The sequence below is a fragment of the Anolis carolinensis genome, unplaced genomic scaffold (assembly GCF_035594765.1).
Source record: "Anolis carolinensis isolate JA03-04 unplaced genomic scaffold, rAnoCar3.1.pri scaffold_12, whole genome shotgun sequence".
In the NCBI taxonomy this organism is placed as follows: Eukaryota; Metazoa; Chordata; class Lepidosauria; order Squamata; family Dactyloidae; genus Anolis; species Anolis carolinensis.
In genome coordinates this window covers 21896052-21911669 of record NW_026943823.1, presented here as the reverse complement: position 1 = coordinate 21911669, position 15618 = coordinate 21896052, and the positions used below count along the sequence as shown (strand labels likewise).

The 15618-nt window shown below is 39.4% G+C and overlaps 2 protein-coding genes across 6 annotated transcripts in view; one reads left to right on the top strand and one right to left on the bottom strand.

The window, feature by feature from the left end:
- The window catches only part of LOC134294124 (uncharacterized), an 88068-nt gene that overhangs the window by 2801 nt on the left and 69649 nt on the right, over positions 1 to 15618 (bottom strand). Inside the window, exons 3-4 of one of the 3 annotated variants that reach the window (XR_010001098.1) lie at positions 13549 to 13696; positions 9915 to 9999 (exon numbers count right to left, since the gene is read on the bottom strand). Coding sequence is in view for 2 of the 3 variants with exons in the window: in XM_062964101.1 (XP_062820171.1) it covers positions 4772 to 5779 (1008 nt within the window). In the remaining variant the exon portion in view is untranslated. Of the gene's footprint in view, positions 1 to 1103; positions 1295 to 3974; positions 5809 to 9914; positions 10000 to 13548; positions 13697 to 15618 lie in introns of those variants that run through there. The other 2 variants (XM_062964100.1, XM_062964101.1) reach the window with 2 other exon arrangements.
- The window catches only part of LOC100563056 (vascular endothelial growth factor receptor kdr-like), a 180177-nt gene that overhangs the window by 126874 nt on the left and 37685 nt on the right, over positions 1 to 15618 (top strand). For 2 of the 3 annotated variants that reach the window (XM_062964097.1, XM_062964096.1), the window contains exons 15-18: positions 5807 to 5932; positions 6808 to 6914; positions 7869 to 8004; positions 13624 to 13728. In XM_062964097.1, the coding sequence (XP_062820167.1) occupies positions 5807 to 5932; positions 6808 to 6914; positions 7869 to 8004; positions 13624 to 13728 (474 nt within the window). The remainder of the gene's footprint in view (positions 1 to 5806; positions 5933 to 6807; positions 6915 to 7868; positions 8005 to 13623; positions 13729 to 15618) is intronic. The other variant, XM_062964098.1, reaches the window with a different exon arrangement.

The window sequence follows — 15618 nt, the reverse complement described above, 5'->3', positions numbered from 1 at the left end:
TCACATTACACATATAGGCAAACATTCAATGCCTTTTAACATAGAACAAAGACAAACAAACATAGGCTCCGTGGGGCCTCGAACTCATGACCTCCTGATCAGAGTGATTCATTGCAGTTAATTGCAGCTGGCTTGCTCTCCCACCTGCGCCACAGCCCGGGCCTTTTCCACACTGCCTATAAAATACAGATTATCAGATTTTAACTGGATTACAGTATATGGCAGTGTAGACTCCAGGCCCTTCCACACAGCTATATAACCCATTTATAATCTTATACTAGCTGTGCCCGGCCATGCTGTGGCAAAGTATGGTGGTATGGGAAATAAAGTCTTGAGAAATTGGTGGTAGTTAAGGTCAAGGGCAAAGGTTTTCTCCTGACATTAAGTCCAGTTGTGTCCGACTGCACACTGAAGTGGATTATATGGCAGCATGGAGTCAAGATAATCCAGTTGAAAGCAGATAATATAAGATTCTAAATGGGTTACATAGCTGGGTGGAAGGGCCTTGAGTCTACACTGCCATATAATCCAGTTCAAATCAGATAATCTGTATTTGATAGGCAGTGTGGAAGAGGCCTAAGTGAGGCCTAACTCTGCCTGTCCCCTGGGCTGAGTGGGTTGCTAGGAGACCAAGTGGGCGGAGCTTAGCCTTCTACTGGCAGCCATTGGATAAAAACAATTATTCCTCTCCCTCTAATTAGGACTTTATTTTTATTTTTTGTTGTATGAACGTAGAGGCGTGGATGAGGGGTTGTGTTGTCAAATTTCGAGGTTGGGGGGCCTGTAGTTTTGTTGTTTTGTCGGTCGCCGTGATGCCATCACTCTTTTATATATATAGATATTATCTGTTTTGAACTGGATTATCTGGACTCCACACTGCCATATAATCCACTTCAGTGTGCATTTCATGCAGCTGTGTAGAAGGGGCCTCATATAATCCAGTTCTAAGCAGATAATAAAAGATTATAAATACAATATGTAATAATTACTGTGATATAATAACACAGAACAATATAATCTCTAAAATCAGGACAGTAAATAAAGAACAACACTCTGAAAGCATAAGCCACAGCAACGTGTGGCCGGACAAAACGAGTGCATTCGTTGACCTTAAAATAGCACCTTGTCTTCCTCCATCAGAGATCTTTGCCATCCTTGGATCCGAGTAATAGCATTTGGTATTTAAAAAAAGGATGCACATCTTCGCTTTCCTCCCCGTTCTTCTTTACATCTTTAATTTTCCTCTTTGGGTTCGGCGGAGAGCGGAGACATCTATAATTCAGAGCAGGCTGTTCTAAGGGGGGAAATTAAAAAAAAAACTCTTTGCAACGCCTGGAATTCCATAAATAATTCCAGAGGGACAAGCATGTAACTCACCCAGCCAATGGAAACATCAATAAAATATCTGGAAGGAGAGAAATCTCACCTCGGGGAAACTTTGCCCGCTTGGCACACAGGGCTTGTGTTAAGGATTTGCAGGCAAGGCATACTGGTTTTTGGGACAGTATGATGAAAACGGAGAAAAAAACTGATGACTAAAATTTTAAAAAAAAAAATTACTAGAATGGCCCACAGAGAAAGAACAAATAAAAGAATGTATGGTGAAATGGGCCCAGAATGTCGGCCACCAAATTGATTTAAAGCATTGGGGCCGGGCTGTGGCGCAGCTGGCTAGTAACCAGCTGCAATAAATCATTACTGACCAAGAGGTCATGAGTTCGAAGCCCGGGTCGGGTTAAGCCCCCGGCCATTAAATAGCCCGGCTTGCTGTTGACCTATGCAGCCCCGAAAGACAGTTGCATCTGTCAAATAGGGAAATTTAGGTACGCTTTATGCTTTATGAGGGGTGGCTAATTTAACTAATTTACAACACCATAAAACTGCCAGCAAAACCCGAGGAAAGGAATGAGGAAGTACAGCCACTACTGGACGGTGAAACAACAGCTCCCCCTGTGGCCGGAATCATGAAGCTGGAAAAAAAAAGTTAAATGCCTCTGTGTCTGTCTATATATGTTGTTTGTCTGTTGGCATTGAATGTTTGCCATATATGTGTTCATTGTAATCCGCCCTGAGTTCCCTTCGGGGTGAGAAAGAAGGGAGGAATATAAATACAGTAGAGTCTCACTTATCCAACATAAACGGGCCAGCAGAATGTTGGATAAGCGAATATGTTGGATAATAAGGAGAGATTAAGGAGAAGCCTATTAAACACCAAATTAGGTTATGATTTTACAAATGAAGCACCAAAATATCATGTTAAACAACAAATTTGACAGAAAAAGTAGTTCAATACGCAGTAATTCTGCGTAGTAATTAGTGTATTTACGAATTTAGCACCAAAATATCACGATGTATTGAAAACATTGACTACAAAAATGCGTTGGATAATCCAGAACGTTGGATAAGCGAATGTTGGATAAGTGAGACTCTACTGTACTGTAAATAAATAAATAAATAAATAAATAAAAGCCTGGAACCAAAGGCTCAAATACACTTATCCATATGACTTGAAATAAAATTGTTTTAAAGTGCAATGTAGATGGTATATTACGGCATACAAAATCTCAAAAAGTTACAAGAACACATCAGATAAATGTTGGAAATTCAAACAACAAACTGAAACTTTTTTTTTCATATTTGGTGGACCTGCCCGAAAGCGCAACCCTTTTGGAAAGATATAAAAGGAAGCCATACAACTGATACTAAAAAAAATTAAAATCCAAAGAGAACTGGATTTTTTTTTCTGCGGGGAATGCTAAATATAGAAAATGATAAGAAAACAAAGAGATTTTGTTTAATTTCTTGGTTACAGCAGCTAGGATGGTTTACGCCAGGATGTGGAGACAAAAAGAAATACCGAAAAAAGAGGACTAGTTACACAAAGTTTTAGAGATTATGAATATGGATAGCTTGACTTACTGGTTATCACCAAACCAGGGTTTACCTAAGAAGGAAACTAATTGGGACCTAGTTAAAAACTATTTAAAGCAGATGAAATTAAATCTCATCAGCTGAAATTACTCACTTCCAGGGTAAGAAGACGAAGAGGAAGAAGTTGTTGTCGTTGTAGTTTAAAACATCATTTAATAAACATTTAAGAACTTTTATTGTGTGTGTGGCTCTTTAAGAGGCGGCTGTATCATGACAGAAGTACAGTAGAGTCTCGCTTATCCAACGTTCTGGATTATCCAACGCATTTTTGTAGTCAATGTTTTCAATATATCGTGATATTTTGGTCTAAATTCGTAAATACAGGATTTACTACATGGCATTACTGCGTATTGAACTATGTTTTCTGTCAAATTTGTTGTATAACATGATGTTTTGGTGCTTAATTTGTAAAATCATAACCTAATTTGATGTTTAATAGGCTTTTCCTTAATGCCTCCTTATTATCCAACATATCCGCTTATCCAACATTCTGCCGGCCCGTTTATGTTGAATAAGTTAGACTGTACTGTATTATTATTATTATTATTATTATTATTATTATTAAACTTTATTTGTACCCCGCTAGCATCTCCCGAAGGACTCGATGCGGCTTACAAAGGCCAAGGCCTCAACACACACAATATACAATATAACAATACAAAACAAAAGGCAAATTAAAAACAATTAAAACAGTATAAACAACAAGCAATAAACAATACGCTAAAACACAATAAAACTGTATTACCATAATAAGACATTAATTATGACTGAGTTTAAGAACCAGCAAAAGCATGATGGAAGTCAATTTTATATTCTTTTTTTTAAAAAAAAATCTTATTTTTTCCCCCTCTATTTTCTCTTCCTACTTTTCTACAAAAATTAATGTTCTCCCACTTTCGATGTATAATTAATCTTTATTATATCTACATTAAAAATAAAAATATTTTTAAAAACAATGGCAAAAACACAACTGATTGGTAGAATAGAAACAGTAAAAGTCTATACAGTTAAAAAAAATATCTGGAGAGAGAGAGAAATCTCACCTCCGGGGAAATGTTGTCCGCTCGGCATGGGAACATGCACACAGGGCTTGTGTTAAGGATGTTGCAAAAAAAAAAAATAACAACAATAGTGTGTACATCGATTCCCCTTCGCATGCCTTTCCCGGTGGGTTCTGCTTTTTGTGCGCGTGCAATGACAACTCCTTGGCAAAACCGATTTGCTTAGAAAAAGCATCCAAGAAATGTAAGGTAGAAATAGCTTGGGCCACTGGGTGCATCTCTTTACATTTTCTCGGTGATGATGCTTGTTTTGTTTTGAATGTATTTTATCTTGTTTTATTGCGGTTATTTGGGCTTGGCACCATGTTAGCCTTCCCTGTGGGGAGATGGAGGCAGGGTAAAAAAAAAAATTAACCTATCAAATAATTAAAAAAAAACTTACAGCATTTAAAGATTTCCATAAACTCCAGCCACTGAAGTTATTTGTCAAGTACAGTAGAGTCTCACTTATCCAACATTCTGGATTATCTAACGCAGTTTTGTAGTCAATGTTTTCAATATATCGTGATATTTTGGTGCTAAATTCATAAATACAGTAATTACTACATAGCATTACTGCGTATTGAACTACTTTTTCTACCAAATGTGTTTTCTAACATGATGTTTTGGTGCTTCATTTGTAAAATCATAACCTAATTTGATGTTTAATAGGCTTTTCCTTAATGCTTCCTTATTATCCAACATATTCGCTTATCCAACATTCTGCCGGCCCATTTATGTTGGATAAGTGAGACTCTACTGTATTATCAAAATATTTATCAGACTGGCAGTGCCTATTATTATTCGTCTGGGAATAGTATAATGTCAAGTTTTAACTTTGTGTTTTTAAAAAAATACATTATAACTACTCTCAATTCACTTCTGATATGATAAATAAATAAATTTCCATAATAACATATTATTATTATTATTATTATTATTATTATTATTATTATTATTATTATTATTTTCAAAAGGTCTGCTCTGTTTAATCCAGCAATACCCAAAGTTATACACTCATTTATTTCCTTCCTTCCTTCCTTTCTTCCATTGACCTTTCTTTCTTCATTTTGTCTTCCTTTTGTCTTCGTTTCTTCTTTTCTTCCTTTCTTCCTTTCATCTTCCTTCCTTTCTTTCGTCTTCCTTTCTTCCTTTCGTCTTCCTTCCTTCCTTCCTTCCTTCTTCCTTTCTTTCTTCCATCCTTCCTTTCTTCTTTTCTTCCTTCCTTCCTTCCTTTTCTTTCTTTCTTCCTTTCTTCTTCCTTCCTTTTTCTTTTTTCTTCCTTCCTTCCTTTCTTCCTTCCTTCCTTTTCTTTCTTTCTTCCTTTCTTCTTCCTTCCTTCCTTCCTTTCTTTTTTCTTCCTTCCTTCCTTCCTTTTCTTTCTTTTTCCTTTCTTCTTCCTTCCTTCCTTCCTTCCTTCCTTCCTTCCTTCCTTCCTTCCTTCCTTCCTTCCTTCCTTCCTTCTTCTTTCTTCTTCCTTCCTTCCTTCCTTCCTTCCTTCCTTCCTTCCTTCCTTCCTTCCTTCCTTCCTTTTCTTTCTTCTTCCTTCCTTCCTTCCTTCCTTCCTTCCTTCCTTCCTTCCTTCCTTCCTTCCTTCCTTCCTTCCTTCCTTCCTTTTTCTTTCTTCTTCCTTCCTTCCTTCCTTCCTTCCTTTTCTTTCTCCTTCCTTCCTTCCTTCCTTCCTTCCTTCCTTCCTTCCTTCCTTCCTTCCTTCCTTCCTTCCTTTCTTTCTTGTGTACAAGGGGTTTCCAGACTTTGCAAAAGGTCACTAATGACTTTTCTGTAATGAAAGCCAACTGTTTGATCATTTCTTGCAAAATCAATTTCAATTTCAGGGATTTCCATGGAAAACAACACGCTGGTGATTGAGCGGGTGAAAAAGGATGACGAAGGCCACTACGAATGCAAGGCAGTCAATGAAATGGGCCAAGACAGCACCCAGGCCTTTATTAAAATCGAAGGTGAGGTTCCAAGGTGAAAAGGTGGAGTGTCCTTTAATCCAGTGTCTCATTGAATGCAATTGAAGTTGGGCCCCAAATCTTGTAACTCTACAGACATTGGGTGGCATTCTCTCCTGACGTTTCACCCACATCTATGGTAGGCATCCTCAGAAGTTGGATGATGCCTGACATAGATGTGGGTGAAACGTCAGAAGAGAATGCTTCCGGAACATGGTCATATAGCCCAGAAAACACACATTCTGGCCTTTGACTCTCATGACGTTGTTGGACCACAGCTCCCATCCCTAGCCATTAAAGCCAATGATAATGGATGATGGGATTTGGAGTCCTGAAGAGCATTAGACTGGGAAACACTTGGCTAGAAGGAACCTTGCCAAAATGTGTATCTTCTTTGCAGTATACCCGTCCCGTACTACAACTCCCACCAGTCTCAACTAGCTAAGTCAGCAGTGAAGTCCAATGAGATTTTGAGTCTAAAACAACTAGAAAATGCCAGATTGAAAAAGGATAGGTATCCATTGCCTATTATTTTGCTGCATGAAAGGCTGTTTCCTGCATAGGAAGTGCTGTTTTCTGTGCAAAACAAGAGAGAGTGCATTTTGTGCAGAAAAGTCCCGAATAGGCTTCAAAACCAGAGACTTTGTGTGCATCGACACTCTGGAAGCAAGAAAACCAAAATGCTTGAAGTGAGAATTTGAGGAAGAATTGCATCCTTAATTCAACCCTGACTTTCTCTATATTGGGTGTCATAAACATCTGCAAAATTCATGCACAATTGCAATCCCTAATGAAACTTTAGCAACGGTTCTTATTTGCATGTGATGTTTACGACCTGCCGCACTGAGATGATGTGTCACTGTATGTCTTCCTTTCAGGCTCAGAGGAAAAGTCCAATATCGAAGTCATCATTTTGGTTTGCACGGGACTGGCGGCAACTCTCTTCTGGCTTCTCTTGACCCTCTTCATCCGGAAACTAAGAAAAGTAAGAGGCTTAGAAATGGCTCTCCTTGGAGACCCTTTGGGTAGGAAAAACCATCTACTTTAGCATCTGGAACAATGGTCATTTGGCATTGAAGATTTGTTGCATCATGTTTACCTGGATAATAATTCATGTTTCTGATGTGTGGCATAGATCTGCAAAACAGAAATCTATTGTTTCATTATCATCATCAACAACAACAACCCTTACTTGTTCCTTTTCTCAAATGTTATATAAGTGATTTTTATTTTACAAAAACAAATCTCTTTGCTTGCATTGTTGTGGCCTTGGAATTGCCTTTGACTCACCATTGGTGACTAAGCAGGTTACTGGTTATACAATGGGGCCTCCAGATTTGTGGACTAGACTTTTGTGGATTTCTCAGAATCTTTAAGGTTGAATCTGTGGTTCCCAACCTTTGGACCTCCAGGTGCTTTGGACTTCAGCTTCCACAGTTCCTAACAACTGGAAAACTGGCTGGGATTTCTAGGAGTTGAAGTCCAAAACACTTGGAAGCACAAAGATTGGGAACCATTGTCGAATTAATTCAGTTTGACCCACTTCAAGTACCATGGTTGAATGCTATGGGGTCGTGGGGTTGGAGTTTTGCAAATGTTTTAGCCTTCTCTGCCAAAGAAAGTGTTTCAAACCACAACTCCCAAGAATTGTATAGCATTGCGCCATAGCACTTAAAGCGGTGGGAAGTCAAACCGCATTAAATGGACAGTGTAGATGCACTCTAGGTCAACACTATGGTGACATCCAATGGAAGTTGAGCATTGAGTTGCACTGGAGAATCTAGAGGTTTAAATGTGAATATTAATGTTGTGCAACCCAATGTGCATTTGTATCTCCATGCGCTTGTATGTGCAATTGGCAACTTGACATTTCACTGGAGTCATTCTGAATCCAATCCAAGCTAAGGGAGAGCTTTTCTCTGCCCCCAACCCATTGCAGCCGGATGCCACCGACATTAAGACGGGGTACTTGTCTATCATCATGGATCCGGAAGAGATGCCACTCGATGAACAGTGCGAACGCCTCCCGTACGACAGCAGCAAATGGGAGTTCCCACGAGATCGGCTGCGGCTGGGTAAGTCGTCCCTTTCGGATCCTCCGACCATGAGGGATTTCCTCATCCTAGAGCACTCAGAGCCCCCGGTGGCACAGCAGGTTAAACCGCTGAGCTGCTGAACTTGCTCACTGAAAGATCAGCAGTTCAGTTCCAGGGAGCGGAGTGAGCTCCTACTCTTAGCCCCAGCTTCTGCCAACCTAACAGTTCGAAAACATGCAAATGTGAGTAGATCAATAGGTACCGCTCTGGTGGAAAGGTAACAGCATTCCAGGCAGTCATGCCAGCTCGAAAGCAGTAGAAAATTCTAGGTACCGCTTAATGTGGGGAGGCTAATTTAACTTGATTTATGACACCATAAAACTGCCAATGGCATGCGGAGAACATGAGGAAGTACTAGGGCTCCAGTGGGAAGGTAACAGCATCATCCCATGCAGTCATGCCAGCTCGAAAGCAGATGTGTCCTTAAGCAGAAAATTCTAATTTGACTTAATTTAGGACACCATAAATTGTAAATGCCTACCAGGACGTCTGGTAGTACTTCCTCATGTTCTCTGAACGCCATCGGCAGTTTTATGGTGTCATAAATTAAATTAGCCTCCCTGCATTAGGTGGTACCTAGAATTTTCTATTTACAGACACATCTGATTTCGAGCTGGCATGATTGCATAGGATGCTGTTTCCTTTCTGCTGGAGCGGTGCCTATTGATCTACTCACGTTTGCATGTTTTCGAACTGCTATGTTGGCAGAAGCTGGGGCTTACAATAGGAGCCCCAGCTTTTGCCAATCCAACAAATCTGACTCCTCCAATCAGGAGCGACTTGAGAAACTGCAAGAGAGAATTGGCCATCTGCAAGGACGTTGCCCAGGGATGTTTTGATGTTTTTACCATCCTTTTGGGAGGCTTCTCTCGTGTCCCTGCATGGAGCTGGAGCTGACAGAGGGAGCTCATCCACACTCTCCCCAGGTTAGATTCAAACTGGCAACCTTCAGGTCAGCAACCCCACCTTCAAGATATCAAGACAAGGCTTTAATCTGTTGCACCACCGGGGGCTCAATGGGTTTTCAAGCCTGTTCTTTATCCTGGGGGATCTTCATAAACACAAGTTGTTTTGTGATGCAATCTCTCTCAACCAGGTCTGCCATGTTTGTGTGGCTTCATAATGGCAAAAGATACTAAGAAATTGCCCATATGCTCTTAAAATGGGATAACGTGCCAATGGAGCACCAGCCATAGAGTCCTTGCTCTCTTTGTCCTGGGAAATCAGTGCAAAGCCCACCTTATTAGTACGACAACAACGATTGGTGTTGATTTTTGACTCAATGTTAGGTTCTCTTCTTCCAGTTGTGCTGTGGGTAAGTCTTCCACCAGAAGAAAGCACCAAGACACACGCTGGGTAGATTCCAACAGGTTTTTATTGTACAGAATACCAGAATCTTCTCTGTAGCCCATTTATATAGGGGCTCTCACATACCAGAGGGTAATTGAGGTCTTATGGCTGGCACCTGTTCTTTGTCAGCGCTTGCTGACAAAGATCATGACACTCAATTCTGTGAATGAGAAGACCACAGCATGCCATGCTTTTCACCTAGCAAAGTCTTCTGAATGCAAGCTGAAATTCTGAGATCTCCTTCACCCTTGAGATTGGCTCCAACGCACTGTTATGCAACTGTATCGCCGCATATGTCCATAAACCCTTGCAAGTTTATACATATGCATCAGTGTGGGATACAGACCTTTTGTCTCCGGTGCATGCAATGGATGTGATGTTCTCCCTACATTGCAAATGAACCACGTTCTCCTATATCTCCAGGGCTGTGTGTATGTGGTGCTTTTGTGCAGAAAGGCCCAAAAGCAGAGCCCACCCTTGGCCCTGCAAAGATTGACTTGATGCTCCTGAAATGTCACTTTGCGGTGATGCAAATATACCTCTGTGACAAAGCAGATAGATTCCTAGGCTTTCCTTCTTTATCATTTGGAAAGAACACAGCTGGAACATCCCTTATCTGGGAACCTGAAATTGCAATAATATAAAAAATATAATAACATATAAATATTTATATAATATAAATAGTATTCCAGTATACAGTTAAGACCTTTTTGAAGATTTAACGCAGTTATAAATTGAGAGCTCATTCTAAATAATTCAATCAGAAATATTACAGAAGCCTGTGTTAAAGTTATTACAACATGGGATCAAATATATATATATATATATATATATATATACACACACACACACACACACACACACACACATACAATGGTTTTGCTAAAGCTTCTGTAAACCATCGCTTTTCAAAAGGGGGGAATAATGGAGCAGCTCTTGAATATTTTGTATAAAAACAATTCCCAAAATCTATTGGGAAGTTATGTCTTTATAAGGGGATATTTCTACAATGCAGCTCCTCATTTGTACATTTTCTAAAATCATCATCATCATCATCATTTAATTACTTATTAATCGCCCTCCATCCCAGATGCTCTAGGCGATTTACAAGATAAAATTGTAAAGGATAAAACTACTAAAATACTACAGTCGAGCCTCACTTATCCAAGATAAACGGGCTGGCCGAAGCTTGGATAAACGAATATCTTGGATAATAAGGAGGGATTAAGGAAAAGCCTATTAAACATAAAATTAGGTTATGATTTTACAAATTAAGCACCAAAACATCATGTTTTACAAGAAATTGACAGAAAAAGCAGTTCAATACACAGTAATGTTATGTATTAAAGTAGAGTCTCACTTATCCAAGCTAAACAGGCCGGCAGAAGCTTGGATAAGCGATTATCTTGGATAATAAGGAGGGATTAAGGAAAAGCCTATTAAACATCAAATTAGGTTATGATTTTACAAATTAAGCACCAAAACATCATGTTATACAACAAATTTGACAGAAAAAGTAGTTCAATACGCAGTAATGTTATGTTGTAATTACTGTATTTACGAATTTAGCACCAAAATATCAGGATATATTGAAAACATTGACTACAAAAATGGCTTGGATAATCCAGAAGCTTGGATAAGTGATGCTTGGATAAGTGAGAGTCTACTGTAATTACTGTATTTACGAATTTAGCACCAAAACATTGCAACATTGACTACAAAAACAATGACAACTAAGACTGCCTTGGATAATACAGAACCTTGGATAAGTGAAGCTTGGATAAGTGAGACTCTACTGTAGCTGCTACAAATTCATTAAGTTTCTCCCAATGTAGCCATTGATTCTTAAAGTTTCTCCAATGTAACTATAGATTTGTAATTTTTCTACAATGTAGCTATGTGTTGCTGATGGCTTTCATTGCCAGAATCACTGGGTTACTGTGAGTTTTCCGGGCTGTATGGCCATGTTCCAGAAGCATTCTCTCCTGATGTTTCGCCCACATCTATGGCAGGCATCCTCGGATGTTGTGAGGTCTGTTGGGAACTATTCAAGTGGGGTTTCTATATGTGTGGAAGGTCCAGGGTGAGAGAAAGAAAGAACTCTTGTCTGTTTGAGGCAGGTGTGAATGTTGCGATTGACCACCTTGATTAGCATTGAATAGCCTTGCAGCTTCAAAGCCTGGCTGCTTCCTGCCTGGGGGAATCCTTTGTTGGGTGGTGATTGAACCCACCTGGACACAGCATATTATTTGAGAACACAGAAATGCTGGACCACTCTTACAACCACCATGTCAGACGACACAGCGAAGCCACTGAAATTCACAAGAAGAATGTGGACAATTTCAAGAAAAAGGAGGAAACCATGAAAATGAACACAATATGGCTACCAGTATTTTAAAAAAACTCTAAAATCATGGCAATAAATAAAAAACAACTCAAAAACATGAGAATTCCAGGCAAGAAACCATCAGGGCCAGGTAATCACCTCCCAACAGAGGATTCCCCTAGGCAGGAAGCATCCAAGCTTTGAAGTTGCAAGGCTATTCAATGCTAATCAAGGTGGCCAATGGCAATATTAATACTTGCCTCCAACAGACAATAATAATAATAATAATAATAATAATAATAATAATAATAATAATAATAATTTTATTCTTATATCCCGCCCCATCTCCCCGGAGGGACTCGGGGCGGCTTACATGGGGCCATGCCCAGACACGACAGCACAAATCAGATAAAACATTAAACCGAGCAGTAAAACTTCAACATGATTTAAAACAGTCATAAAAGTCAATATACACAATAATATTAAAATCCCGATTTGGGAGACAAGAGTTCTTTCTCCCACCACAGACACTCCACAGATATATAAATCCCACTTGCCTAGTTTCTAACAAACTTCACAACTTATCTCATAGATGTGGGTGAAACGTCAGGAGAGAATGCTTCTGGAAATCGGTCAGACAGCACGGAAAACTCACAGCAGCAACCCAATATAGCTATGAATTGTAGCTATCGATTCGTACATTTCCTAAAATGTATCTATGGCTTATAAAGTTTCTACAAATGTAGCTATGGATTATAAAGTTTCTACAAATGTAGCTATGGATTATAAAGTTTCTACAAATGTAGCTATCGATTATAAAGTTTCTACAAATGTAGCTATGGATTATAAAGTTTCTACAAATGTAGCTATGGATTATAAAGTTTCTACAAATGTAGCTATGGATTATACATGTTCTACAATGTAGCTAAAGATTTGTAAAATTTCTAAAAATGTCCCTACAAATTCATAAAGCGAGGAAGCGTAAACTATGATGTAGAGCAGGGGTCCCCAAACTAAGGCCCGGGGGGCCGGATGCGGCCCTCCAAGGTTATTTACCTGGCCCCCACCCTCAGTTTTATAATATAATATTTTATATCAGTTTTAATAATATAATATATTGTATATACATATAATATTGATAATAATCTTATGTTATACAATATAATACTAATAGTAATACCATATAATAATATTAATTATATGTTATATATTACATATTATATAATAGTATAGTGGTATAGTTCAATATAGTAATATATAATGCTAATATTGTGTTATGCTAATAATTTAACATATTGTATGTACATACAGCTGCTCTGAGTCCCCTTCGGGGTGAGAAGGGTGGGATATAAATGTAGTAAATAAATGCAGTAAATAAATAATTAATTTTAGACTTAGGCTCGGCCAAAGTCTGAAATGACTTGAAGACACACAACAACAACAACAACAACAATCCTAATTAACTTGACTATCTCATTGGCCAGTAGCAGGCCCACACTTTCCATTGAAATCCTAATAGGTTTATGTTGGTTAAAATTGTTTTCATTTTTAAATATTGTATTGTTCTTTCGTTGTTGTTGTTGTTGCACTACAAATAAGACATGTGCAGTATGCATAGGAATTTGTATTTTTTTCCAAATGATAATTCGGCCCCTCAACAGTCTGAAAGCCCTCTGCTTAAAAAGTTAGGGGACCCCTGATGTAGAGTCTTGGCCAAAACCTTAACTTTGCCCACTCCAAAAGACCCGCATGCATGTCCACAGGGAATATTTTGAGATGTGCAAATGGTGGGTTGAATCCGGGACAAAGCCCGGAGATGTCACGCGTGTACCGGCCACGATACACACAGCCCTGATCCACACAGTCTGGTGCGAACGGTGTTCCGGTTCTCCTCGGCTCACTCTTTCCTCTTGCCTCTCTAGGTAAAACTCTGGGTCATGGTGCTTTTGGGAAAGTGGTGGAGGCGTCTGCTTTTGGCATAGATAAATCTTCAACCTGCAAAACAGTGGCAGTTAAAATGCTTAAAGGTACACTGATGCGCATGACTTCCAATGCAGGAGTGCTTGGGTTGCTGGAAATGGAAGCTTTGTATCCAAGACTTTTCCCTTCCCTCCTTTTTCTTTGCATTTGTGTCTCTCTCCTTGCACCTCTCCCTCCATGGTTTGCAATGTGGGTGTGCCAAATGTGTGTTAAATGTGCCAAATGTGTTGCTGTCCAAATTCAGGATCGGTCACTCAGCATCCTCAAATCATAGAATCGTAGAGTTGGAAGAAACTTTTGTGGTCATCTCTGAGCGGTTAGACTCAATTCAACCCTCTCTGGGGGAGATTCCACCAAAATCAGCAGAGTAGCAAAAGCTTTCAAATGCAACATTTACTTACACAGGGCGAGCAAAGAGAAGCCTTTCAACTTAGGATGGCAATCGATTGCAGAGTCTCAGTAAAAGTTCAAAAAAGTATTTATTCAGGTAAAAAGAACTCCATTGTAGATAGAAAGGCTTGGGAGCTGTCTAGTCTACTCTAGACTGGTTACTAAGGAAAAATAACAAACATCTAAATAGTTACATTTTGCCAGGAGAGATGGCAAGATGCTTCTTGTTAGCTAGAAGAACAAAAGGAGAAGAGTGAACCAAAATGGTTCCAACCTCATGGTCCAGTTTATTGGGGCCATAAAAGACATTCTGGCCAATGAGAAGTTAGTTTCCCTGAAGATTCACATTTCTACTAACTTCAAAGTAAGGGACGTGACGTACACAGGAGAGAGTGAAACACAGTAAAGCCTGTCTAGGCATGCTTTGGAAACAGGGAAAGGATTCCCTCAATCTAACTCAATCTGAGGCCCCTTCTACACTGCCATATAATCCAGATTATCAAAGCAGATGAGCCACATTATACAGATTATATGTCTACATTGCCAGATAATCCAGTTCAAAGCAGGCAATCTGGATTTTATATGGCAGCGTAGAAGGGGCCTGAGTTAAGTGCAAACTCCTTATTCCCTTTTGAGCTGAGGCCCCTTCTACACTGCCATATAATCCAGATTATCAAAGCAGATGAGCCACATTATACTGATTAGATGAGTCGACATTGCCAGATAATCCAGTTCAAAGCAGGTAATCTGGATTTTATATGGCGGTATAGAAGGGGCCTGCGTTAAGTGCAAACTCTTTATTCCCTTTTGAGCTGAGGCCCCTTCTACACTGCCATATAATCCAGATTATCAAAGCAGATGAGCCACATTATACGGATAATATGAGTTTACATTGCCAGATAATCCAGTTCAAAGCAAGTAATATGGATTTTATATGGCAGCGTAGAAGGGGCCTGAGTTAATTGCAAACTCTTTATTCCCTTTTGAGCTCAGGCCTCTTTTACACTGCCATATAATCCAGATTATCAAAGCAGATGAGCCACATTCTCTGCTTTGAACTGGATTATATGAGTCTACACAGCCAGATAATCCAGTTCAAAGCAGGTAATCTGGATTTTATATGGCAGTGTAGAAGGGGCCTGCGTTAAGTGCAAACCCTTTATTCCCTTTTGAACTAAAGCCTCTTTTACACTGCCATATAATCCAGATTATCAAAACAGATGAGCCACATTATGCACTTTGAACTGGATTATATGAGTCTACACATTCTCTGCTTTGAACCGAATTATATGAGTCTACATTGCCAGATAATCCAGTTCAAAGCAGGTAATCTGGATTTTATATGGCGGTATGGAAGGGGCCTGAGTTAAGTGCAAACTCTTTATTCCCTTTTGAGCTGAGGCCCCTTCTACACTGCCATATAATCCAGATTATCAAAACAGATGATCCACATTATCTGCTTTGAACTGGATTATACTGCCAGATAAGGGTCTGCCTGCATACACTGTGGAATGAATGCAGTTTGGCATCACAAAAGGATCATAGCT